The sequence below is a fragment of the Kwoniella shivajii genome, chromosome 5, assembly GCF_035658355.1.
Source record: "Kwoniella shivajii chromosome 5, complete sequence".
Lineage (NCBI taxonomy): Eukaryota > Fungi > Basidiomycota > Tremellomycetes > Tremellales > Cryptococcaceae > Kwoniella > Kwoniella shivajii.
The window spans coordinates 794230-821136 of NC_085912.1; the positions used below are offsets into that span (position 1 = coordinate 794230).

Below are 26907 nucleotides of genomic sequence, written 5' to 3' on the forward strand. Positions count from 1 at the left end.
CATTAATTGTACACACACACGTGCATAGATAGCTTAGACCCATTTTAGAGGCGACGTGACTAACTTTCATTCTTGCAGATCTTAGGAATGATCTGCGTGATTGATATCTTGACATAGAATGTGCCTGCATCAGTGGTCCTGGTTGATACCATTTGACGTTGTTGTCCATCACATTGAGTGTTTTGCCACGATCAATGGTAGATGGAATTTGGAATCTCTCTTTCGAACCTGATTTACCAGGTACCCAGGTACTAATTTGATCAAATCTGAGTTTAGCCTTTTTTCATTATCATCCGTAGCTTAATATCTTTCCTAAGGTTGCGAGGTACAAGTCCGGACTTTCCAGGCCATCCCATCTTGCTCTTATACTCGTATCTATCAATCTTGTGCTATTCCTCAATTTTTGACAAGACTCGAGGTGATCAGAGATCCCATTATAAAACTTCATTTACGCTCCACATTAAACTTACACTACGGCCCGTCAGAAGTGGAGTTCTCCTTTATCCCACGTTCAAGGGCCCAGATTACTTTCCGTTCTCTATAAGAAGGAGAATGATGCGTCATCGTAAAGTCTTTTGCAATCCCCCCTCGCAGAGTCTAGCCCCTTATACCCTTTTGATTTCGGGAATAGGATCAAGTTCCCGATCACAATTAGACTTTTTTCCTTTCTCTCCTTTTCAAACGCGTCTTTCGTCTCTTGAGCACATGAAGAGTATAGAAAAAAGTGCAAGCGGAGTGTGCCACCGATAATTAATAAAGTACCTTAAATGATATTTTACCCTTTCACCTTCACCTAAACTCTGCACGAGCCAATTTCGTACCTTTTTTATCCCAATATTTGACACGCCGAACATCATCAGCACACACCGCACACCGCACACTGCAACAACGGGACATCGAAGGGGTGGTGATGACGATCAAAAGATGATTGTGAAAGTGATATATCAAAGGAGGACAAAGCGTACTTACTCTTTCAGTTGCTGAAAGATCATTCCCAATACCTTCCAAAACAACTCTTCCAGAAGCAAAGAATCATTCATATCGAAGAAAGGATTTTTGACGCGTTTCAAAACATTACGATCATAGCATAGCTTCAAAGAGAAACCAGACTAAACGCAAAAAGAGGAACAAGGAACTTTCAAAGATACCCGTAGTACCAAAATAAAGCAGTCTATACATCGCACGAGGCTCTCTATCCCATAAATCAGAAGGGAAATCACAATTATTTGGGCTTGGATATTTTTCAAAAAAGCAACGACGACACACAACGTTCAATCAGTCAATCGACCCAAAGCACCCTTGATTTTTGTTGTCCTCTCACATCTATAGTACTCAACCTGATAGTTCCCATTTTCCGGCTTTATTGGTTTGGCCAGAGACGGATCCAGTGCCGGATCTGATCAGAGGACGAAAGGACGACATAGAGGACACAGGTCAAGTCCTGTTACAGGGATAGATATAGAGGTGAGCTGAAGCTTCAACCCTCCCTGGTTCGTTACAATCACAATCAGAAGGATCACCAGCTCACTTCAGATCGCATATCCACTCCGTCATCTCGTCTTCTTAGCCTTGCCCCAAGTCATCTCTATCTGCATTCACAGCCCGATTCTTCCCAGTCCTCTCCCATTCTCTAGGACTACCGAATCATCCTCAAGATGGAAAGGCAATCATCAGTTTTCGGTAAACTTCGATCTCGTAATACATATGATACAATCCCAAATGAAGATGAATGGTTTATACCTTATAATGCAGGACAAAGACCAAATTTACCTACTAGACAAAGTGGCATTGGGTTATCACCCATCACACAAAAATCCATTTCCAACAATATATTCAGTAATGTCTTCTCCAACTCGAATTCAAATCCAAACAATAATGGAAATGCACCCATTGCTGGACCAAGTAATTCACAACCTTTCCCTAGACCTACACCAACTCCAATGAATACTTATTCAAGTACTTATGGCGGCGGATTAAAGTTGTTGCCTTTACCACGTAGACCAACTGGAACTTTGGCAAAGTCACCTTCTTATGGATCATTATCGGATTTAGATATGACCAGAACAGAAAGATTACCTTCTTCATCTTCTGTACCTACTGGTTTAGCCGCCCCAAGTATGCTGTTCTCACCATTGAACAGGGAACTAAGAGCTTCGATGAATGACAATGAAGCCCATTCACAAATACATCCCCAAGCTCAATCAACGCAACGACAAATCCCATCACATCCTATACACCGATCACAACCATTATTATCCCAATCTCAGCGTCGCCAAAGAGCTGTGTCAGCCCCTAGACCTTCGAAAAACCGTAACCCCCATATGTATAGAGCAGAAAGTAGAAGATGGGCTGTACCTACGATGTGCGATATGTTTCTTTTACCAAGACCAACTTTACTACCGCATGAGATAACTCCACCCGTTACACCTGAAGAGGAGCAAGAGAAAAGACTAAGTATGGAGAGTGGAAGTTACGTGGATCATGAGAAAGTACTGGAAAACTCAAAAGCAAGAGAACAAGAAAGAGAAGAATGGGCTAACATGATCAAAAGGCGAGGAAGAAGTTTAAGTTTAGGAAGTACAGCTCCTCCACCAGGTGCACCGATAATAGGAAATGTCAGAGCGAGAAGTAAAGAAAGAAGTAGTAGAAGTAGAAGTAATTCTTTGGTTAATATCTTAACTCCTTCTTCCTCCATCAGGAAAAGATCAGCATCATTTACTTCGAGATGGAGCAATTCAAGGAAATCGTCAATGACTAGAAACGAGTCGGAACGAGGAAACAAATCGAGTTTCTCATATCCCAATGGGGGAGAAAGACAGAAAACCGGTGTACCGAAAGGTTATGGTTTCGTTCCCCCGGCTGTATCTTCAAAAGATTATGGTACATTTCCACAACAACGATTCTCAGTACCAACAGAGAATGATCCATTTTATCGACCACAACCAGCAAGAAAAAGATCAACGTCAATGCCATTCACAAATGACATGCCCAGCTATCAGAATGATCCACTTCTTGCCAATTTCGCTACAACCGAATCTCGATATCCGACTTCCGCTATACCGTCAGGGAGAACCCTGCAATTCAAACAACCCTCAGTGGCTGATAGAGTTGATAGGGGTGGAGTAGTGATCATTACCAAAGGAGCTTCAAGAAGCACTCCTTCACGGGGATCGAGATTAGAAGGGACGTTCAAACCACCTGCTCCGTTGAATCTATCAAAACCTCTTCCTGATATACCAAAAGATGATATATCACCTATCTTACCTGAATCAGGCCCATTCATACCTTTTACTGAAGAAATCGGATTAGCTATCTCATCTAATGATGAACATGAACCAAAAGGCAAAGAACAAATCAGTGAAGGAGAAGCGAAAGCAGAACAAGTCTCACCTAAAACTGCACCTTTGCCCAACACTGAAGCGCTCTCACCTCGAACACCTACAAAATCGCGCTTATCAGATGGTGGTTCAGCTACCGCTAGAGCTTTCTTAGCTAAACAACAACAACGGGCAAGGACGAAGAGAGCTTTTCAATCTCCTGTCCAAGGTCCGACGTCATATCAACCGTTAAGAGACTCGACCGTCCCCTCCTCCGCTTCAACTTCAACCTCGATCTCCTCAGCTCTATCGCCTACTGCCTCGTCAACATCGATTAGATCTGATGGACCTAGGAGAAAAACAGCTTTGGAAGAAGCTATAGGAAGGAGTAGAGCAGCGAGTGTTGGCGCTTTGGAACAACAACAACAGAAATTCAGTCCTACTAGAGCTGTTCTGTTGGACAGACCAAATACAGGTGATCATGTCCGAGCAGCAGCTAAATTTGGCTCAACAGCAGGCTCAAGAGGATCAGTACCGATACCACCTAAATCGTCAATCAATTCGCCTGAATCCGTAATGAAACAAAGACTATCTTCACCACCACTGGATTATCCAATCTCGACAATGCCTTCACCTAGAACAGCATCTCGTGCAGCTTTCTTAGAAGTTCAAAGACCAATCGTTAACCACCAAGATTCCGCTAGATCCAAGATGACTGTTTATACCGATGCTTCGGAAGGTTGGAGTAGAGTTGGTGGGGATTCAGCTAGAACCACGCCGATCTCGGAAAGAAAAGGGAGATTAAGTGAGACTCCAAGTGAAGGTAGTCCACATCAGACTCCAGATGACAGGGAATTCCAGGTACGTTGTATATCCTTAATAGCTCTTCCTATTTCATTCTTAAACTAAGCTAATTTTATTAACATGATATAGGGTCTTTTCTTCCGTACTCCTGCAGACAGGAATGGATCATTCTCGAATACACCTATACCAGATCGATATGCCCCCTCAAGTAATCATCCTGCTCTACCTAGATTTCTGCCCCGATCAATGACTCCCATTGGATTAGGGTATGATTTGAACTCATCAAGGGATGGTCAAATTATAGAGGAGGACCAACGTCGCAGACCTTCAGAAGGTTCCGATTCGACAGCTGAAATTACCACCCCAAACATGACGGGTAACTCACAAGTACAACAACCTTATATGGGCTACTTGGATCAAATGGCATCAAGTTCAGGTGAAACAAGGATTCAACAGAGATTGATGGCTCCTTGGGTGAACAGACCGATAACCCCAGAATCGATAAATTCAGGGTCGGGTTCAGATCTAGATGAAAGAGATGAAATGAGTCATGAAACGCATGAGACTATGATGCCCATCTTATCTGAAGGTCGTGGTGAGTAATGTTCTACTTACAATCCATCCACTTGTCAAACGATGAAAGCTAATATATATGCGTCGCGAAAAAACAGAATTCCCTTTTCCACAATCTCAAAATACCATTCGAAATCTGACTGAAGCACAGGCACAAGCAAGGCAAGAGAATATTGCCACTGTTAGTGATACTGCCACCGCCACTAATGATACGGAAATCACGCCTGACGGGAAACGCCGCCTTTCAAACTCAAGACCTCATGCGCCATTGTCGCCTGGAACATTTGGAATCACTCCTAATAATTCTGCTTTATCATCATCACCGACAGCATCACCTACCAGACAACGAAACTTGGCACCATCATCGTTCAGAAATTACTCGTTATCAGCTCATCCTCCCAACACCTACTCATTAGGTTTATCGCCACATAGATATACTGGTGAAGGAGCAGAGCTTTCACCTATACCAGGACAAGAACATCGACATTCTGCTGCAGTCAGTTTCTTTGACGAATTCCCTTCTCCACCTACAGCGGAACATCCATCAACAATGACTTCATTAAACAACTTGCCCGACCCAAAAGTTAGTCATAAATCGGCTTTCGGTCAATTAGTCACTGGACCTCCAGGTGCAGGTAAATCCACTTATTGTCATGGATTACACCAGGTGAGTGTTCATAGCAGTCGTCCAAGAAGCTTTAATAATAGATATTGATTTTCAGTTTTTCACAGCAATCGAAAGACCAATCCATATAATCAATTTGGATCCAGCAGTTACCAACCCACCTTATCCATGTGATATATCAATTACGGAGTTAATAGACTTGGATTCGGTCATGGAGGAATTTGGTTTAGGTCCAAATGGTGCAATGTTGTATTGTGTTGAATACTTGGAACAGAATTTAGATTGGTTAATAAAGCGTTTGGATGAAGTTTTGGAAAATGATAATGGAAATGGTTATGTCGTTTTTGATACGCCTGGTCAAGTTGAATTATGGACCAATCATGATTCACTGAAGAACGTTTTGGAAAAATTAGGAAAGTTGGATTATAGAGTGAGTGGTGCCCTTTCAATTACCGTCACTATCCCACATCGACTGTTTTACTACTTCCATCCAATGACATTTCTGCCCTTACCCCGCTTGCCTCATCACTCCTTATCCTGCGATGGATCATACCATACTAACCCTGCTTTGTCATCCCCAGCTTGCCGCCGTTCATCTCAGTGACGCACATTACATTACCGACGCCTCCAAATTCATCTCTGTCGTATTACTAGCTTTACGAGCAATGCTTCAACTGGAGATGCCTCATGTGAATGTTTTGAGCAAGATTGATTTGTTATCTACTTATGGCGAGTTGCGTGAGTATCGGTTTCATCTGAGTTCAACCAATCTCTCTACTAGTATTCAAGAAATGCCTCTCAATCTCACTAGGAAAATATTCGCTGACAAATTTTCCACTCTAGCTTTCGACCTGAGCTACTACACCGAAGTTCAAGATTTATCTTATCTCCTCGCTAGATTAGATTCTGAACCACGAGCAGCTAAATTCGGGAAATTGAACAAAGCGATGGTTGAACTGGTAGATGATTTTGGTTTAGTTGGTTTCGAGACTTTGGCAGTTGAGGTGAGTCAGCTACGCGTCGACATTCGAATGGCAGCATAGCTGATAAAGATGTGTTCGTAGGATAAATCTTCAATGTTAAATTTAGTCAGGTTGGTGGATAAAATGACTGGATATATTTTCATCCCACATGGTGAAGGTGAAGATGAAGGGGCAAATTCTATCAACACCCAAGCGTTATTCGGTTCCATTATGTCCTCGTCAGGGGGAACCAAGGGCAATGATGTTAGAGATGTTCAAGAAAGATGGTTGGACAACAAAGATGCTTATGACGAATTTGAACGAGAAGAATGGGCAAAAGAATGGGAAGAGAGGAAACGTACTTCTGCAAACGATGAACAACAACAACCACAACACTCTCAACAATAACGATAATAATAATGAAGATAGTAATAACGAAATAATAGTTGTATATACTTACAAAAGAATGAAATACTATAATATGATTTACATCCGGCGTTAAGACATCTGTATACAATAGTGTTGATAGGAGGTCCATGCGCAAATGGCGTTTACTCTCACACACACACACACACACGCACACACAAACATGTCGTCCAGTTATCTCGCAAAACACATCACTCAAACTTTCCGGCCAGTCAACTTTCATGTCTTGCATTCTCATCGATGGATCAAAGCTGCGACCAAAGTTGTTGAGGTCTTCATCTACACGAATGAATTATCAGTTGTGTTTCATGTGCACTGATCACCTTTTAGGAAAGTGTGACTTGACAGGCAGTGAGAGGGGAGGTCAATGCGCAGGAGGAAGGGGAGCTGTAACGCAAAGAGTGAAGACAGTACTCATGCACACACATCCCTGACTGGGATTGCTTGCTCGACATCTCACTTGTGAATATATATCATTGGATCATCAACTATGGATCAGCTTTTTCATCTGTCAACATCAACAATAAGTCTTGTCTTGCTTGTAACCTTACACACGACTCTTACATACAGTAGTGTACGACTCCTGTTCAAACTGAATACGGAGCAATATAATCATATATTCTCACACACATTCAATCCCTTTGTTCACTTTGGGTTCTTTACTTCTTTCTCCCATCCTTTCGATTCCACCACGAGCGGCATGGTCTATTCCTCAACGATCAATACATTCACCAGAGAATTCAAGTCATCACAGCACTACTTTCCCCCTTTGCCATCCACATCCAACGCACGCCGTCAGCTCAAAGCTCAGAAAAATCGAATCCTCGATTCGGAAGGTAGACCCTTCGGGTGTTACTCACCTCAAGGTAAGAGAGTAGGGTGGCATAATTCTCGTACTGTAAATTCACAAGATACTTTGGATCAAAGAATGAAAGAATTGAAGAAAGCTGCTATCAAATCTAGGCAAGCTCAACTTGAGAAGAAATCAAAGGCGAGATCAGAGAATTCTAGGATCAGTACTTCGGGTGAGTTACGCTAGTAGACTACTATATTATCAGCTTGAGTTTGGATCATTGACTTCGAATGTGCTGTTTCCAGAAGATTATTCTTCGCAGAGACCTTTGGGCGACCAGCCGCGGATCCGAGATCTACCTCCTCATTTCCCCCAACCTATGAAAGCTATCAAGTCTAGCCATAATGATCGCGCTGACACCCTGACTCCCTCATCTAACATTGGGAGAGAAACTACCTCCCGCTCAACAGACACGGTTGTCAACCATCACCCAATGTACTCTGATCGACTTGGGGAAGAAGAGGAATTTAGTCGATTCGAACCTTCTTCGCCTATCGGAGGTGCAGGAACTGTGGCGGAATCATGTTACGACGTACTCGACACCACGTCCTTCGATTCCATGCTAGCTAGAAGGCTTCCTCCCTCTTCACCAATGAAAGCATCTCCCGTTGGAGTCCAAAAGGTAGCGAAAAAAGCGTAAATGTCAAAATCTCGTTCTCGTACTGTCGAGGAAGGAAAAGAGAACGGTCGTGCAAATAGAGAACGGATACAAAGAGCAGCTGCTAGAAGAAGAAGATTAACATATGAACAGTATATGGACAACAGAATCCATGACAAAGAAGCTAACACCAAAGCATGGCGGAAAGCGAGGAAGCACCGAAAAAAGTGAACATGTATAGCTTGGATTGACAATCCGATATGGTTGCGATAGGAAGAGACCTTATCTATATAGATATATCGTAAGGATCATGCACGTAACATTATAAAAAACTTGCAGTGCCACTACTATCTGGATCACTAAACTGCCAAGATGGACCAGCACTATTTAACAGATCTGCCACACGCTTATCTCGATTTACGTTTAGATCCGCATACATCTTATCTTGCATTTCTCTTAAAGTAAGGACTTCCACTTGAATTTGAGGTTCTTCCTGACACAGCTCCAAAAATTTGTCTCTGAGTGTTCCATAGAATTTGCTAATTTCATTCTCAGTGGTAAGATATCGAATCGTATTCGGAATCTCGACCACCGCTTCGAATTTCGTGGGTTTTGATCGATAGACTCTTGCGTATCCGGCCGGTCGATCCTTTGCACATCAAGTCTTCATGATCAGCTGAAACTGTCAAATCTTGAGACGACAGGAACTCGGAGCTCATAGAATACTTACGTTCATTGAGAATGACACTTCATCGATTTGTGGAATGTCTTCATCATGATTATCTGATCCAAAATCAGGAAATAGATTGCTCCATGCTTTTTGAATTATCTGAGCATCAAATTTCCTTTGTTCATCTTCTGATCCGATAGAAAAGGAACTTCCATCCGAAAGTGAGTCTGGTCGGATCAAGATCAGCTTTCGTATCGTTGCTTTAGATAACTACGTGGATATAGAAGATATAAACCTTGTCAGTAAGATCATCCGACTGATTAAGGTGAATGAGGAATATTCATGTCAAGGTATAGAAGCATTACTCACCGCATAACGCAAATCATTCAGACCCGTCTCGGAGTGGTTGAGCCCTTTGATGTTAGGCGTATGAGATCTCAAATTTTTTAGCAACCTCGAGGCATATGTGAGGAACCCGTCGGTATATACTTGAGCAAGTATGTCATTTCGTATTTTAGAATCATGATCCAGATGATCGCCCTGGTCCGTGTAATTAAAGTAAGTCTTCATTCTGATATTGTCATCAGCTACTCACTGTTGCTGAGTTGTCAGGAATGGGATTACTTGCAGTTGAGAGCGTCTAACCGCTCTGTCTAAGCATTGTTTCCAAACCCGGATATGTAGCTCAGAGATCACTCACAGTCACTGGGCTTTCTAAGGGTGTGGCTATAAAGATTGTTTCGGGTTGTTTGTAAGTCTAATTGGTGGCATTGTATTAAACAAGATAATCAGTGAAACGGTCCGACGTCAACAAGGGTACCTAACATCAAAGTGGATCGCCTTACCGGAAGTCTTATTCTCTTGCAAACAGATCTCTTGTTTCTCAAAGTTTGATTTTTACTTTCGTCCTTACATTCACGACACCTCAAATTCTTTTCGGATTTGGACTGATGTGCATTCGCTCCGTGGAAGACTGAGTCGAGATTTTGTTGATTACATCCGACGCAATCAAACTTGATGTGTTCATCGCAGAACAATGGATTCTTTTGACTTTGCATTGAGAGACAATTTGGATATCTGGTTTCATGATTCGTCAGACCTCATAAGAAGAGACATGGGGAATAAAGGGGTACATCTCAGATGAAAGGAAGGGACAATCAGATAGATAAAATGGTTACATACCCGCATTTGTGCTTTTGACAAGCATCAGCGTATTGGCGTCCTTCAACCACTGTATCCACCATGCTAGCCTTATTCTCTGTGATATTCCACATAATCACTGGCTCTTCACAGGCTGGAATATCACAAGGAGAATCCCCCTCCTCATAGTCACAACTATGTTTCCAGAGGCATTGGACTCCCATCGTCAATGGAGGACTGTCATGGAGGGGAGAATGGAAAGTGGAGATCACTACAATGCTAATGGGCTAATCATGTACAGAGTAAGACTACTATCTTTGTACACTTTCACATATAGTCTAAGACCAGCATCGGTGAACCAAGTAGGTGGAGGTGAAGATGGGGAATTAGGGGTTGATCAGGAACACGGGAAGCACGGGGAGGAGAGTACCCAGCGGAATGACATTTCAAGAGCTGACTATTCGGTTTAATACTCGAGTAGTATTACATGAAATGAGTCCATGAGATCCGGCCGGCGTCACCTTGAAGTGAGATCAGTTTATCCGCTGATCAAGGAGAAGCCTTTTTTGGTAATTGCTAAATGATCTCAGCAGAATGATAAAATCGCTCAAATGAGCTCAGACGTAAGTGACTTCGGTTTAGACCGATTTCCTTCTGGATCAGATTGATCTCATTTTTATATTCCAATGATCTCATTCTCACTGTATACCTCTATATTGATTAGATTTCTGGTTACTGAAGACCCTTCTTGGGAGTCTATAAATCATGCCGTCTTATCAGTATGGAAGACCTCTTCCCCTTCTCAGTATTCGAATTCTAAAAATTCCCTCTCAATCCTTCATAACATAATCAGATCGTTGTAGTTGTAGAATGGCAGCAAGACCCAACATTCCACCCGCGGTTCCAATACCCCGAGGACTCATACCATCTGGTATCGACTGGCGAAGAATCTTCTCTACGGGATTACAACTTGCCGGAACTGCAGCTTTGGGTTATGCTGCCATCAGTACCTTCGGTGCTTCGCTCTCGGTCGCTACTCCAGGTATCACCGCTCTCAAAACCAAAGCATTGACTACCGCCTCCGCAAAAGTCCCTGGATTCGCATCTACCATGGGATGGCTCTCGGGTCCCACCACTACCGCCAAGACTGCGAGAGTGGCTGCTACCGTTATAGGATATTACAAAACGGGTCAAATGGTTGAAGTCGTCATAGGGCATACAGCGATCATCCTTTTCCAAGCTGTCGTAAGTATCCCCCTTCGAATACCGTGACTCGGTCCTTGCGATCCTCGGATATCTGTTTACAACTTCTTTCCATTGCTGATACCTGAATTTGGCTAGTCTCTCGGCGCGTTAGTTCGACACGCTAAACTCGTTGGAATGCCCTTAACTCACGAAGCAATCCTACTCGAACTCTTCACTTTAATCGCTAGCAGTATCGGCCTTACACTCAATACCCTCGCTGCGACTTATTACATCATCCTTGGTCCCATGTCTATCGGTGCTACCGCCGTGACGATCGAAAGTGCAATCATTGCTGGTAAAGGGACCACAATGGCTATGGCATACTTAGTCAAGAAGGTAAAGGGTACACCTAGACGTACACCTAGAAACACAAGTCCCGGTACTGGTGTTGGTGTTACTCAAGAGGACGACAATGATTCTGACTCCGATTCTGAATCAGATGAATCCATCATTGATAAAGAGGATTACAACATGAATACCCCATTCGAATTATCAGAGAATGTGATGGGCATTCCTGTTCCAGTCCACGTTCCTAGATGGGTTTAATGCCTTGTATGTTCACTTCACTCATCTGTAGAACGATAACTGAACAAATTTCAATAGGCAATGTCGGTCTTATTGCTCTATGGTCCGGACTTCTGGTACCCCCTTCATGAACGCGTGGTTTGCTAAGTAGCTGTAGAATACGTAAAACTGGATGGGAGAAATCGATGACATGTATAACAATTGTTTTGTTACCTGCTTGGGAGGATTGGTACATCACAGGTTTGAGGAAACTATAGGACACACTGAGTAACAGTCAGCAAATGAAATTGTAAGCGGTATCAAAGATACAACTGTACATGTGGCTCATAAAAAACGACATACAAACGACTGTGAATGGATATTATCCTTTGTGCCAATTTCAATCTGTATTTCATGCTTGTGCGAAGATACCTTTACCTTTTCATCGTTTGTATAGCATACTCATGCCGAATCTTGAATCCTACCAGAGTTTCCGCCAGTATGACACCCTCTCTTTTTGTGGAACATCATCTTCTCGAGTCAGACGGTATGGATATCGACATAAATGAAGAATTCTTTTCTCGCTCTGACAATCGTCTTCCTACCATCACCTATGCCCAATCACCCTTCTCACTTTTTCTAAACCATTATTTGAATCCTTATCGAGTTCTGGTGGACCTGGATCCTTCGACTTTCATGTTTCAAGACAATATCCTAAATGATCTCGACGGTACGGCTGCTACCAATGATACGCTTTCACAAGGAGAAATACCATTGGGCAGTCCAGCTAACTTGGGAAGAACCTTATCTACTCGAACGATTGGAAATTCTGATGTTAGTGATATAATGTATACTCAAAATCAAGTCTCGGGGCCAAGCAATGTGTCGTCATCCTGCGGGAATGGAATAATCAATCACCAAATTGGTCATCTAGGGACGCTCAGAAAAATCGTAAATCGACCTACTACTTCTGATAATCGTATACCTCCTCTAACAGGAACGAATCTCATTCCTCTGGGAAATCCAAGCAGAGTCTTCAAACCAATTTCCAGCACCACAGAGAGAAATGGGAATGTTTCGTACGATTCTTCAGCGTCTTCAGCATCTTTAACCCGAAATCCTCCTTCCAATCGACTTCTGTACGATCTTCCTCGCAAACCTTGTAAATCTCCGAATGCGTCTTTCCAGGGACACCTCTCACAGCAACCTGTGAGCCACTGTATACCTCATGCCGATTCATCCTTGTCGTCCATGGCATCATCCTCATCCTCAAGGCAGTGGCGAGACTTGACTCCATACGTGCCAAATAGGACGGGCTACCAAAGCTCCCTTCCCAATGCCAGCCCTCAGCAAGACAGCAGGAACCAAGTACCTTGGAATCCACTATCCCTCATGCCTTATCAATATGTCGATTGCTATGGCAATTCAGCTATGAATCCACCAGTTCCGGTACATCAGACTCACACCCCAAGATTTAACTTTAATAGACCATACTACCCTGCCCGTCTCTCATACAGGGACCGTCACAGAGAAATCAAGATATCTCTCACTAGAGAAGAAGTACTTGCCAACGAAAGAAAGGCACAAACCATGGCTGCTGCTAAAAGAGGTATGACTCTACAATCATACTTGATCATGAAAGAAGCTGGTAATGTGCCTATTGTTCCTCCCATTCCAGGAAAACCGCAAGGAGAAGCTCAAAGAGCAGAGCGCCTGTGAGCAAAGCTGGAAGATGTAGAGTAGGTCCAAAGCATTTTCTCTCGTCGTAACATGAAACTGTTGCTGATGCTCTCTAGGTCCCAGCAATCTTAGCTCATCGATACAGAATGAGCTACCAGAGAAGAAAGGTGACAAGGATAAACGTGCCCACATGAGTTATGCAGTGGGTCAGCGTTTCCGTATCAAAGACTGTATGTAGCCCGGGACGAGCAGCCGAACTGTTCTCGCCAGTGGCATAAAGTATATCCGTGATATACAATTGCATCGTCAAAAAACGATACCCATGCATAGCATCGTAAAGTGGCAGGTTTGTCTACATTTACAGTATATGATAAAGTAAAATAGATATATTGCCTGACATGCCTGCGCAGTCAGATTTAAGTGACAAGAGAAATGCTACTTTGGTACGAGCTAAGAAGGATGATCCAACCATCTGAATGGCGATGAACATCACCGCTGAATCTCCTCTTGATACCGGTAGTTTATCTTCCTCATCTCAATCACTCCACCCAGCTCCTTCGATCGGTTTCACTTTTGTGCAGCTACCTTACCGTGACGACTCCTTTGATTCCAGAAATTCCTCTTCTTATCGATAGTAAAAGAGATCGTCGCTCAGCTTGTTTGTGCAGTCTTTTCACACATATAAAGTCAAGTTCACATTCTATGGCTAAGCCATGATATTCCTAATACGATATCGAGACAAACATGGGGTTACAATATGACGAGAAACCCCATTATCAGAAGCCTCGCGTACAGGTAGTTATCCATAATTCAAAAGTTACTGTCAGGACTCACACCATGTGTGAATGGTGAAAATGCGGCGAGGCAAATGTCCAACCTCTGTATTCTTTCTTTTTCACTCGATCTAACGATGTGATTTTGTGTCTTCCACCTGACAGCCGCTAAACTCTTCGCTTGCACAGTTGATGAGCCGAGAAACATGCTCTTCCCCCTCTCTTCTGCTCTCCAGCCTATGGACATCGACATCGACACTTCCCGCTCGTTTGACAAATGCTCTCTCATACCTACTCACAACTGTATGAATGAAGTTACTGTCGACCTTCTATCCATGTTCGACCCGTTCTTCTCGAATCATTCAGCTCACCATTATGTTTCAAGCACCGCTCCTATAGACGAAATCGATACCGATCTTGCGGCACTCTTGGCATGCATGTGTTTAGATTCAAACGATCATCTCTCACCTTCTCCTGCAATCCCTCCTGAACACACTACTTCTCATCACGTCTTCCCATGTCATCCTTGTCCATCAGATCATGAAGCCGCCTTCGCCCAAACTAAACGACTGCCATCTAGTCCTCTTTTAGCCACACATCAGAATCCCATCCCAACAATAGAGCCTTCATCCAATTCTACTCAAAGAAAACGCTTCCATCCATATTCAAAACAAGTGACTGATCAAGATCAAATATCAAAGAAAGCAGGTGGTGCTATACCGATCACTCGAATAGCATCCGAAACTTCGAAATACCTTGATCCAACCATGACGGTAAATGACTTTTGGCAGGCTAAAGAACTCCGAGAACGGTCCAAGTCAAAATTGATGAGACGCTCAAATGCATCAGTCACACGTCAGCAAGGCAGAAGTAAGGATATGGAACATTTCTCAACGCCTTCATCTCGCATTCCGAAAGTGGTAGATGACACGAAAGCATACCGCATGAGGAGGAACATTGTTTCGACGCCTAGAATCAGATGTAAACCTACGATATCTGAAGCTGGTTTTAGACTCATAGGAAATACACTCGGTGGTAGGAGACCATCGAAAAATCAAGCTATTAGCGAAAACAGATCAGATAAAGATACGGATCAGGTAAGTTTAAGTGAGAGTCTTCACGATTCTTTCGTTCGAGTAAGTACATCTCCTCTTCCATCGTACCTTCCGAAGGGACAGGGCCTAACGAGTATTCTTAGTTGATCGATGGGGATAAGACATCGAGAGACCTCTTGGGTAGACCCGACGGTCGAACAGAGAAGACTTTGAATCATGAGGAGAAGGTCGATTTGCAGAGAAGGTTGAGCAGGATCATTCACGAGTTATGATGTCCGTCTTCTATTTGGACTTTTTGTGATGAGAATAGTTAATACGACCCGACAACATGGGCTCTAATACGACTCCATTCCCTCGTCGATTCCGCATGCTCATGTCCACTTGAGGTTCTGAGAGCTTTTCTTACACGTTTTGGCCATTCAACCAATTGTCCGAACTCCTAGTGATTGGAGGTATCATGTACACGTTGCATGCCTTGGCTGCAACATCCACGTCATTAGATAATGCCAAACAAACCCTTCACCGTTTCTAAATTTTCTTAGGCAACGAGCTTGATAACACCACCGGCCTCCTTGATCTTCTCCTCAGCTAACTTTGAGACGAATCGGGTCTTTACGATGAAAGGTTGGTTGACTCGGCCTTTACCAAGCTACATGAGAGGGACAGTACATCAGCGAGGTTCACATATAAAGATGTGGATATGGGAAGTAAAAGAGTATACTCACGAGCTTGAATTTGCCGAGGTTGACAAGGTCAATTACGGGAACGGAACCTTCAGGAGCATCAACCTTTGCTTCGGGGAGAGAGATAAGCTATACAGTTATATAAAGTCAGTTCCTTCATTCTTATTTCTAGTTTCCTGAATAGCCAAATTCCCGGCAGAAAGGTTTACTTACTTTGTCGAGGTTGATGGTGGGTCGGTGGTAGTGGTTTTTGAGGAGATGGTAGTGTCGCATACCAACTTTACCGAAGTAACCAGGATGGAACTGAAGAAAGAAGAAGCAAAGAATCAGCATACGTCCTGTCCTCTCTTTGGAGATTCTAGCAATTCCAAATTGATCGATAGCACCATTGGATCCAATGAATCCATTATCCCATCGACCTGATGACCAGCTCTCCTGCGCCCAGAACACCACCATTGATAGTCTTCACTCATTGTCTTTCTATCTGGCTTGATTCCTGATGTCCCTCGCATCCCTCTGCCAGCTGATCGATATTCTCAATTCCGTCTATGTGTATTCCCCTTATTCCCAATTCCCCGTGATCCACTTTCCACAATCACCAAGAACCGATCCAAGTCCGCATGACAGCTAGGACTATGATAAACTAACCTTGTCGAAATTGGTTCTGTGGTGGTGTTGACCACCAGCGAGACCTCTACCACCTGGATGCTTTCTGTGTTTTCCTACACGACCGTGACCGGCGGAAACGTGACCTCTGTGCTTTCGGGTGTTGGAGAATCGGGTAGGCATCTGTGAGAGTAATGTCTATGAGTGTGTGTGGATGACAGCTTAGGTTGAAGATTTAACTTACTTTGTCGATGCTTTTTGAGGGATAGAGAGAAAGACCTAATACCTCGAATTGAAGATTTCAACAAATCAACCAGTTGCTTGCGACCTTGCAACCGCTACCTGCCTGCTGCCTCATCGCATCGAGTGATTCAAGGAATAACCAGAAAAAGCTTGAGTGGCGGAAATAAAAAGCTTTATAATACCGAACGTAATCCAGTGGCGCATGGGCAAGGGCAATTGACATTCGGTGATATACTGCATCTTAACTCCGATATCAACGACGTGCGATAAACAGCTGGGGCAAATAAATAAAATTGCAACGGAATCTTCTCGGATTCCGGAGCGGGGCTCCATCCCGCTGATATTCATCGAATCGACAGCGAACAAGTTCAAGTTACAGAAAACATCTTCATCAGCTCATCCTTGATAACTTGATAAAACAAATCCATTGCATCATCAATCATCATCATTGTATTCTTAAACTCGACTCCCTATATCCACCTAGCATTCCATAGCGAAATTACTGTTCACCATATCGTCCATCAAAAAACCGCTCAAAAAGCTACAAGCCCAACGTGGCATGCCGTCCAAAGTAAAGGTCGGCTCATGGTTAGAAAAGAATGATGGAGCAGATGCTGCCGAAGCATACGAATCCGGATCAGAAAGCTCAAGCGAGGAGCAAGTGAATGGTTACCGAGCCCATGATGACGAGGAAGAAGAAGAGGAACCTGTCCGCGATGACAATCAGGGAAAAAGAGAGGCAGATGTTGATTGGGAAGCCATTGGTCCAAAATTGAGACCATCGTTGATGGACAGAAGTAAGAAGCGAAGAAGGGCGTTCATTGGGAGATACCTTTACGTCACAGAGCAATGTAGGTGCTCAATGATGTCGTAGATAAGCTCAAAACGTCAGTCTAGCTGACATTGCATTACCAGCTCCTCCTCCTTCGCAGGTACCGGCTGTAATGACCGCTATCCTCTCGTGCTTGCCTTTGCTGACTGACACCGACCATATCGACGACGTTGTGCCAATACTGAGAGACCTGACGTTGAGAGATGAGTCTATGGAAGAAGGATCAGAGGGCAAGCTGAAGCTAGGAGATAAGCTTGTCAAGTGGAATTCAATGGAGGCTGAAAAGGCAGCTAACCCAGTAAAAGCGTAAGTCTAGAATCCTCGTGTATTATAAAGGCTTTTTCTAACTTCGATTAAATAAATTATAAAGGATTCCTCCTCGCGCACTATTTTCATACCTGTTTCTTACCCTCGCCCTCCTTTCGACTCTCGCTTCTACCCGTGGACCTGCTGAGACCTTTATTGCCTCAAGTCAAGGGCAAGACCTGCTGTTGACCCTTGCTCTTGTCCTAGACGCCATGAGATCAGGGGAAGAGAAGATAGATTATGCCATGAGGGTGATTAGAATGCGGAAGAAAGCTGGAATCAGGACATGGAGAGTCTTAAGAGAAGTGAGTGACGAAGGTCCGCCGGACGCAGAAGAGCGATTTCATGCTAATGACCACGCTGCTCAGCTGCGGTCTGCTATTCCCGCTATCTTACATTCTCTCATAAATCGATCGACGCCTGTACCCTCTCGATTGGCTGTTCTGATCTCGCACGTGATTGGAGTCGCACTGAGGCTGAAGCCAGCTGGAAAGGGCAAGGATGGGAACAGCACTGATGGAAGAGAGATAGTGGAAAAAGAAAAGGTATGCATGTATATCACTAGAATCGAGAATAAGCTGAGGCTGTAAACAGGATAATATCACCACTTTCTACTCCACTCACATCTTGGGGTCTAAAACAGCGCCATCGAGGTTTTCTTCCGTAAGTTATAGCAGCTTTCGTTACCCGAATAAAGCTGATGTCTTGTCAGACTGTCCTTTCTGAATTCCTTGCGGAGTTTGTCACATACGACATGCTCGTGGAAAAACTGTTACCTCAGGCAGAGAAGATGCTGTTGAGATCCCCGGAAACTGCGCTTGAGCGTGAGTGTAATATGCTCTGATGATTAGTAGTCAACTGACACTTCGATCAGTGACTGCCGACCTTCTCATCACCTGTCCTCACGATATATCCCCAATTCTTCCAACCAAGCTTGTTCCGTCCACCTTATCGTCCGCAAAATCTTCTAATGCCGAGACAAGGGCAAAAGCCGTTGTCCTGATGAAAGCTATCCTCAAGCGATGTAGTGACGAAAAAGTACAAGCGAAGATAGCAACCGAAATTCTTGCTCTCCCAAAGACCGGAAAAACTGCCAGTTCCGAACATCGAATGATCCTTTTCACCATGACATCAGGTCTTACTCCTTCAGATTCTGTTTCCTCAACAGTCGTCGACGTACTGCCGACGCTTGTCACAAAGGAGGGAAATGAACCTGCTTTCACTGCTCTTAGTGATGCTCTTGTTCCCCATCTTGCCCATCTTTTGACATCAAACAAGACTGCGGCCTCAGCTGCAAGCTCAGCACTAGTCAAAGAGCTCAATGCTACTAAGATAACGACTCGGAGAGGACTGTCAAGTGCCATAGGAGATGCTGTCTGGAAAGTCAAGCAATCAGGTCAACAATTCTCTGTGGAAGGGGCGAAATTGATTGGTCTCCTTGCCCCTGCGTTGGAAGTGAACCTCAAGGCGGCTTCAACGAGCTTGCCCGCCAATGCAGGTGGTTTCCTCGAGGGTTACGTAGCCCTTGCGTTAGCCTTGGGGCCACTAAGCGGTATGCCTGCGGCAGCCAAACTTACTGGAAGCACAGCGATGGAAGGCATCCTTGCAGTCTCACCAAAGCCTTCATTCTTGCTAAATGATAAGATTCACGTCAAGCTACCAGCAGAGGAAGACGAGAAATGGCTTCTTAGATCTTTGGAAAGCATTGTCAGCTCAGCGACAATTAAAGTCAATACTGGGACATCTAGGTGAGTCGAATTCACTCCATATCAGCAGTCTTACAGCTGACGACATTATCTCAGGGTTGCAATCGGTCTTACATTCATTCATCTTGCATTTGATGCCAAATCGAAATCCGTTCGACGTGACACCCTAACAGTATTGTCTTCATTGGTAAAGCGCAATCCTAAACAGACTAGTCGAATTATCAGAGAATCACTAAAGGTATGGCTTAAAGCGCATGATGAGCGACGATCCGCCTCGATGCTGAAAGCCTCAGTGGAAGATGACGACACAGTGGCATCGAAATCTCGAGATATAGGACGACTCTTAGGAGCGCTTTTCGTTCCATCACCTGAGACAGAGCAAACTACATTGGAAGACTTAGCGGTAGATTTCATAGTTCTTGCTCACCATCCGGAGATCAGTCCCGATGCTCAGACTTCTTGGGTCGGTTTGACACAGAATTTAGGACTTGATCCAGCTGGTGTAGCGCGGAATGAAAAAGACAGGATCCTGAAAGCGCTCTGGGAAGCAGCGGGTACACCGCCAGAAGATCCCAGATTGGCAGAAGCTGCTTACAGAGCTGTCACGACACTTGCTTTCATCTGTCCTTCTGTCTATGTGAAGTCAGTGCTCGAAATGCTTAGGATCGACCTCGACCCCTCATCTTTGGACTTCATTGGCCTGGAAGAGAGAGGAATTTGGGGCACTTCGCCCGGTCAACTTTTCGTAGATGTCCTCAACCAAAAGAAGGACACTGGAGCAGAAAACAAAAATCGAAAGGATTATGCTACAGAAAAGTGGGAACAAGAGATTCGGGAATCTCTAGCTAAAAAGAAGACTACCCAGGTTGGCGCTAAACTCTCCAAACAAGATCAGGCACTTGTAAATGCTCAACTTGCTAAAGAAGCAGAGACAAGGTCACAAATTGCGAAAGTACAAGGTCAGCTCAACAGAGGAGTAGAAATGGTCTCAGCCCTTACGAAAAGTCTATCTGAAGACTCCAGGACACATGTTGACGAGATAGCGAAACTGTTATTGGCTAGTGTATTCAGTGTCGGACACTTTTTAATAGATGAGCGGGCTTTCGACGTATTCATCGTGAGTCAATATCGATCCCACAGCAGGGGAACAAATCACTGATAGAAGACTTCAGGAATTGGGGACTCTCGCTGCTGATAGATTAGGAGAGACTAGAAGAATGTTGGCAGCTGCTATTCTGAGAAGTCACGAAGCACCTTTCATCGCGCAAGATTATCTGGAAGAACCTGTAGGAGGTAAGCTGACTAGTGTCAATTCCCTGGCGACTGTGCCGCTAACTCGCTTAACAGAACTTGTTACCCGAATAATGCACCAAGTTCATTTCCTTGCCGAACAAACACCTTTGGACAGTACTACTTACTCTTTAACGAGCTTGTTATTGACACAGGTTGTCTCCAGAGGAGGAGTCGGAACCAGTTCTCCTCAAAGTGAAGAAGCCCAAGAGCAGTTGACATTGGTAAGTCAGCTATAGAGCCACGTAGTGAGAGCTATATGCTCATGCTCTCATATCAGGTGGTGGCTATTGTTGCTGCATGTGTTGGAGAGTGTAAGTGTCCCCCAAATCTAAACTGAACAGACAGACTGATCAATCTACAGTCCAAGACAATGCGTATCCACGTCTCCAAACCATTCGAGATCTCCTTCATATCATCGGCAATTATTCCAAATTAGCCAAAGATGCCGTATCTGCGCTCTCAGACCTCGGTGCAGCTATCAAAGATGTTGCAGATCATGCTGAAATTAGGGAGATGATTGCCGGTACCCTGTCAAAGGATTCTAACGTTAGAAACGCTGCGTTACAAGCATTGAAGGTAGGCAACTTATTTTAAGCAAGGCATTAGCTTTTAAGCTGAAATACCAAATCATAGCCTGTTGATTTGACCGAGCTTGACTATTCTGAAGAACTCTGGATTGCCATTCACGACGACGACGAACAAAATGCAAATCTCGCTCTACACATCTGGGAAGACAACGGACATGATTTGCCTGAAACATACTTGCAATCCTTACTTCGTTACCTAAGTGAGCTGTTCTTTTTCTTATCTTCTTGTCATCAATCGGCTGACAACCTAATCCAATAGGTCATGGAAGTGCGGCTGTCCGACTAGGATGTGCTCGAGCCATTGCGGATGGTGCCGAACAATTCCCTTCTCAAGTCGAACCCACCATTCATGGCCTCGAAGAACTTTATGTTGAAAAGGCTAAGCTATTGGTACCAGAATACGACCGATTCGTGAGTTCCCATATGTCCCAATATATCTCTGTATGCATGCTTATACAACACCGCAGGGGATGGTCATTCCTGAAACCGTCAACCGATCTGATCCATGGGAAGCACGAGTCGCAATCGCTTACGCTCTCGAAAAATTGGCTCCCCTCCTATCGACTCCCCTGATCACTCCTATATTCGACTTCCTAATCAACAAAGAACCTCTCGGGGATCGACACTCTGAAGTGAGAAGAACGATGTTGAATGCTGCGATTGCCATCATCGACCTACATGGTGGCGAAGCAGTCGCCGGTTTGATGAAGAGGTTTGAAGACTATCTTGGTACTGCTACACCGAGTTCAGAGACTGATGATTACATCAAAGAAGCCGTTGTCATTGTAAGTCAATGAAATTTGTGGTGGTCATTTTGGTAAGCTGACATGTGCCTCGTGAAGCTGTTCGGTCGGTTAGCTCGACATCTGGATCCTACCGATTCTCGAATACCCCAGGTAGTAGATCGATTAGTGGACGCTCTAAATACACCCTCGGAGCTGGTTCAATCGGCAGTAGCAGATTGTTTGCCACCATTGGTTGCCGGTATGGCAGAAGAAGTAGAATACCTTGTCGACGGACTTTTCTCTACTTTGACCACTGGTGCTAAATATGCAGCCAGACGAGGCGCTGCTTATGGTCTTGCCGGAGTCGTCAAAGGAAGGGGATTATCAAGTCTAAAGGAATACGAATTACTGGAGAAACTGAAGGATGCAAGCGAAGATAAGAGTGCTTATCAAGGCAGACAAGGAGCTCTTTTCGCTTATGAGTAAGTCCACTAGTTCGTCTGTGAACATCCAATTGATCGGTACTTTGACAGGACTTTGACTTCCACTCTTGGCAAAATCTTTGGTAAGTTTCCTCTGCGTTTTGAAACGATGGGATTGTGCTGACGTCTCATTTAGAACCTTATATTATCGAGTGAGGCCATACTTGCTACGAACTGATACACCCGAAAGCTGATCATCATTTGCAGGATCGTTCCCCAACTATTGACAGCGTTTGGCGACGGAAATAGCGATGTCCGAGAAGCTACCCAGGATGCCTCAAAGGTCATCATGTCTAAAATATCCGGTCATTGTGTCAAATTGATGCTACCAACACTGCTCGGCGCATTGGAAGAAAAACAATGGAGAACGAAGAAGGGTGCTATCGAGTTATTGGGGTAAGCTGGCCGCTACGTCTGCCTTTCGAGAAAAATGCTAACACTCAGTCTCAGTGCAATGGCTTTCTGTGCCCCTCGACAATTATCAGTTTCTCTGCCTACTATCATCCCTCACCTTACTGGCGTAATTAACGATTCTCACGCTCAAGTGAAATCGGCAGCTAATACCAGCTTGAAACGATTTGGTGAAGTCTTGAACAACCCCGAAGTCAAGGCTATACAGAGCACATTGATGAAAGCTCTTGCGGATCCTACTGCCAAAACCAATGCTGCCTTAGCGGCTTTGCTCAAGACTACTTTCGAGCACTACCTTGATGCACCTTCACTTGCTTTAGTCATGCCAATCATTGACCGAGGATTGCGACAACGATCTTCCGAAACCAAACGAAAAGCTGCTCAAATTGTTGGAAACATGGCTTCGCTGACTGAGACTCGCGATCTGGTACCCTACCTTAATGAGCTCATGCCACTTGTCCATGAGGTCTTAGTCGATCCTGTCCCAGAAGCCCGAGCTACTGCAGCTAAATCATTAGGTACATTGGTAGAGAGACTAGGAGAAGCAAACTTCCCAAATCTCGTTTTCGATTTGTTACAGACTCTTCGATCAGATACCAGCGGTGTGGATCGACAAGGTGCAGCCCAAGGTTTATCTGAAGTACTTTCAGGTTTAGGTATGGAGAAATTAGAGGGATTGTTACCGGAAGTGATCTCGAATACAGCAAGTCCAAGACCTTATGTCAGAGAAGGTTTTATCTCCCTCTTGGTTTACTTGCCTGCTACTTTCGGTCATCGATTTGCTCCTCACTTAGGAAGAGTTATTCCGCCTATCCTCAATGGTCTTGCTGATGACTCAGAATATGGTGAGTAGCCATTCCCATCAGGGCGATGAAGCAGGAGACTAACTCAGTTGATTCACTACAGTACGAGAAGCATCTATGCGTGCCGGAAAGATGATCATTGCCAACTACTCAACCAAAGCCATTGACTTGTTGCTACCCGAACTGGAGAAGGGAATGATCGATGCTTCTTGGAGAATCAGAGTAAGCGCACAATTTTGCCTGATAGAGATTCGATATCGAGCTGACATCCTTCCCAGCAATCGTCCATCTCTCTTACTGGAGAACTTCTGTACCGAGTTACCGGTATCAGTGGTAAAGTCGAATTGGAAGAAGACGAAGCTCCAGCTCAATCTGCGGATGCTGCTCGACGAGCACTTCTCGAAGCTCTTGGTCAAGAGAGAAGAGACAGAGTCTTGGCAACATTATACATTGTCCGACAAGACAATGTATCCGTGGTCAGACAAGCTTCTATACATATCTGGAAGGCTCTTGTCCAGAGTGAGTGTCATACCATCTCCAGTCCTGTCAATTATACTGATGCGTTTGACTAGACACTCCTCGAACCACCAGGGAAATCTTACCTGTACTCATGCAGATCCTCATGTCGCTCTTGGGCAGTCCTGAGATTGATCAGCAGGAGGTGAGTCAAGCATCAGTGAGGTTTCCATAAGGTCAACTAACGTTCTATTTAGACCGCTTCCCGAACGCTCGGAGAATTATGCAGAAAGAATGGTGAACGAATCTTTGGCGAGATCATCCCAATCTTGCAAAAAGCTATCACGACACCCGATGCTCGAACCAAAGAAGGTGCTTGTTTGGCCTTTGCAGACGTCATGGCTGCTACCAACAAAGAAGTCATCTCAGACCACGAAGATGCCATCATCTCATCTGTTCGAGCTGCTCTTGTCGATACTGAGGCGTCTGTCAGGGCCGCTGCTGCCAGGACCTTCGATGCCATGCAACATTACATGGGTGCAAAGGCTATCGACCAGACTATCCCAACGTTACTGGAGGCTATGCGAAACCCTGGCGAGACATCCGAGACCGCTCTGAAAGCCTTGCAAGAAGTCATGAGTGTGAGTCTCGATCAAGGTTATGCTCCGACGTATGCTGATGAATCATATAATTCTAGGTTCGAGCAAACAGCGTCTTCCCTGTCCTGATCCCTACCCTTATCGCTCAACCCATTACAGCTTTCAATGCCCGAGCCCTTGGTCAAATTGTCAAGGTCGCTGGTTCAGCACTCAACAAACGACTTGATACTGTGTTGGGTGCGTTGGTCAAATCGCTCGAAAAGGAGAAGGACGAAAGTATCCTTTTGGAGCTCAATTCGGCTATAGAGTCATTACTCGCTTCAGTCGAAGATCCCGACGGAGTTCATCTGTTGGAGATGCTTCTCATTGGATGGGCTAAAGACGTCAACCCTGTACGAAGAGCCACAGCTTGTGATATCTTCGGTACTATGTGCCAAGTCAACGAGGCTGACACGACTGAGTATCGAGTCGACTGGATCCGAATCCTCATTTCCTTATTCGACGACTCTACAGAAGAAGTGGTCGAGGCTGCTTGGAAAGCACTTGATCAATTCGTTAAGACTGTTGACAAGGACGAGCTTGAAGATTTGGTCGTCCCTCTAAGGCGAAGTATCGAATCTTCCGGATCACCTGGAAGGACGGTGTCTGGTTTCTCACGACCAAAAGGTGTTCAATCGATTGTACCTATTTTGTTGGCGGGTGTATTAAGTGGTACTCAGGAACAAAGGGAACAAGCTGCTTTAGGTATTGGAGAATTAGTACAACGTACAAGTGAAACTGCTATCAAACCTTATATCATTCAACTGACTGGTCCACTCATCAGAGTGATATCAGGTCAAGCTATCGCTCCACAAATCAAATCTGCTATGTGAGTCATTGACTCCCATATCTGTATCGTCCTTGCAATCTCAGCTGATAGTCAACTCTTCTTCAGCTTGCTCACGCTTACTGTCTTACTCGAAGAAGTACCTCAGCTTGTCAAACCTTTCCATCCTCAACTCACAAGGACCTTTGTCAAATCAGCTTCTGATCCAGCAGCTGTATCAGTCAGAAACCGTGCTGCAGCAGGTTTGGGTGCCTTGATGAAGCATCAGGTGAGCTATAACTTTTCAAGTATAGGATCAATTTCCCGATGACTGATGATATGTTCTTAGCCTCGTGTCGATCCATTGATCACAGAACTTATTGGAGGTATTCGATCGGGCGATAATGAAATAGCACCTTCCATAGCCAATGCGTTAGCATCAGTATGTAAGAGTGCCGGTAAAAATATCGGTGCGGGTGCGAAAGCGCAAATCGTCGAATTGGTTGAAGAAGCATTTACAGCTGGACGTAATGGTATGTCAAATCCATCATCTTTCGAATCACATTCTCTCTTCTATCCCAACAGGATTCAAATTCAATGGACTGATCCCTTGGTTGTTTGTAATAGAAAATTACAATACAGCGATATCACGTATAATATCGGGATTAGCATTTTCCGATTCTGAATCCATACAATCAATCGTCGAAACTTTCTTAGCTGCCCCTACGCCCCCAACGGCATTAGTCAGTCTGATGATACTGAATGTTTTAGAAGAATCATCAGATACGTTCTACGACTTAGATGTAGTTGAAGATATAACTAAAAAGGTTATGATCTCAATTTCAGGTGATGGACCTTCGGTTCAACGGCCCGCAAGAGAATGTAGAGAACTGTTAAGAAAAGGTCGGTATGGTGATGATGATAGAGTACAAGCTATACTTAGATAAGAACTAGAAGGCATCTCTTAAGTTTTTCAGGTCAAGGAGTTTTATTTAATGTGGATTTGTTTTCATAGTTTGTCGTAAACATTAGCATGGATATAATTTGAATATTCGAATAATGATTTTCTTGCGTAATCTGGCATATATATATCATCAAATGTCCTTTTCCAGTGCCAATTATGGAAACAGCTATTCACACGTTAC

General features: G+C 44.3%; 7 protein-coding genes across 7 annotated transcripts; 6 read left to right on the forward strand and 1 right to left on the reverse strand.

The window, feature by feature from the left end:
* Window positions 1-1655: 1655 nt before the first annotated feature.
* IL334_004046 (uncharacterized protein) lies at window positions 1656-6689 on the forward strand (the record flags this gene model as incomplete). Its single annotated transcript, XM_062935769.1, has 7 exons — window positions 1656-4178; window positions 4251-4716; window positions 4793-5361; window positions 5417-5749; window positions 5901-6057; window positions 6163-6323; window positions 6384-6689. The coding sequence occupies 7 exons, from the start codon at window positions 1656-1658 to the stop codon at window positions 6687-6689; spliced, it is 4515 nt and encodes a 1504-aa protein (XP_062791820.1).
* Window positions 6690-7407: 718 nt separating this feature from the next.
* On the forward strand, window positions 7408-8200 carry IL334_004047 (uncharacterized protein; the record flags this gene model as incomplete). The annotated part of the gene is made up of 2 exons (XM_062935770.1): window positions 7408-7732; window positions 7806-8200. 2 exons carry the CDS (start codon window positions 7408-7410, stop codon window positions 8198-8200), a joined length of 720 nt encoding a protein of 239 aa, XP_062791821.1.
* Window positions 8201-10838: 2638 nt separating this feature from the next.
* On the forward strand, window positions 10839-11759 carry IL334_004048 (uncharacterized protein; the record flags this gene model as incomplete). Its single annotated transcript, XM_062935771.1, has 2 exons — window positions 10839-11213; window positions 11310-11759. The coding sequence occupies 2 exons, from the start codon at window positions 10839-10841 to the stop codon at window positions 11757-11759; spliced, it is 825 nt and encodes a 274-aa protein (XP_062791822.1).
* Window positions 11760-12218: 459 nt separating this feature from the next.
* Window positions 12219-13529, forward strand: IL334_004049 (uncharacterized protein; the record flags this gene model as incomplete). Its single annotated transcript, XM_062935772.1, has 2 exons — window positions 12219-13432; window positions 13514-13529. 2 exons carry the CDS (start codon window positions 12219-12221, stop codon window positions 13527-13529), a joined length of 1230 nt encoding a protein of 409 aa, XP_062791823.1.
* A 976-nt stretch (window positions 13530-14505) lies between these two features.
* Window positions 14506-15497, forward strand: IL334_004050 (uncharacterized protein; the record flags this gene model as incomplete). The annotated part of the gene is made up of 2 exons (XM_062935773.1): window positions 14506-15306; window positions 15369-15497. The coding sequence occupies 2 exons, from the start codon at window positions 14506-14508 to the stop codon at window positions 15495-15497; spliced, it is 930 nt and encodes a 309-aa protein (XP_062791824.1).
* A 266-nt stretch (window positions 15498-15763) lies between these two features.
* Window positions 15764-16697, reverse strand: IL334_004051 (uncharacterized protein; the record flags this gene model as incomplete). The annotated part of the gene is made up of 4 exons (XM_062935774.1): window positions 15764-15874; window positions 15951-16037; window positions 16122-16211; window positions 16557-16697. The coding sequence occupies 4 exons, from the start codon at window positions 16695-16697 to the stop codon at window positions 15764-15766; spliced, it is 429 nt and encodes a 142-aa protein (XP_062791825.1).
* Window positions 16698-17316: 619 nt separating this feature from the next.
* Window positions 17317-26709, forward strand: IL334_004052 (uncharacterized protein; the record flags this gene model as incomplete). Its single annotated transcript, XM_062935775.1, has 28 exons — window positions 17317-17608; window positions 17673-17895; window positions 17960-18200; window positions 18264-18440; window positions 18490-18558; window positions 18608-18719; window positions 18770-19643; window positions 19698-20718; window positions 20774-20894; window positions 20949-21115; window positions 21172-21205; window positions 21256-21470; window positions 21528-21681; window positions 21741-21892; window positions 21949-22266; window positions 22324-22688; window positions 22740-22771; window positions 22825-22840; window positions 22896-23084; window positions 23139-23944; window positions 24006-24124; window positions 24181-24421; window positions 24475-24563; window positions 24616-24999; window positions 25056-25825; window positions 25892-26051; window positions 26112-26295; window positions 26390-26709. 28 exons carry the CDS (start codon window positions 17317-17319, stop codon window positions 26707-26709), a joined length of 7845 nt encoding a protein of 2614 aa, XP_062791826.1.
* Between the last annotated feature and the right edge of the window lie 198 nt (window positions 26710-26907).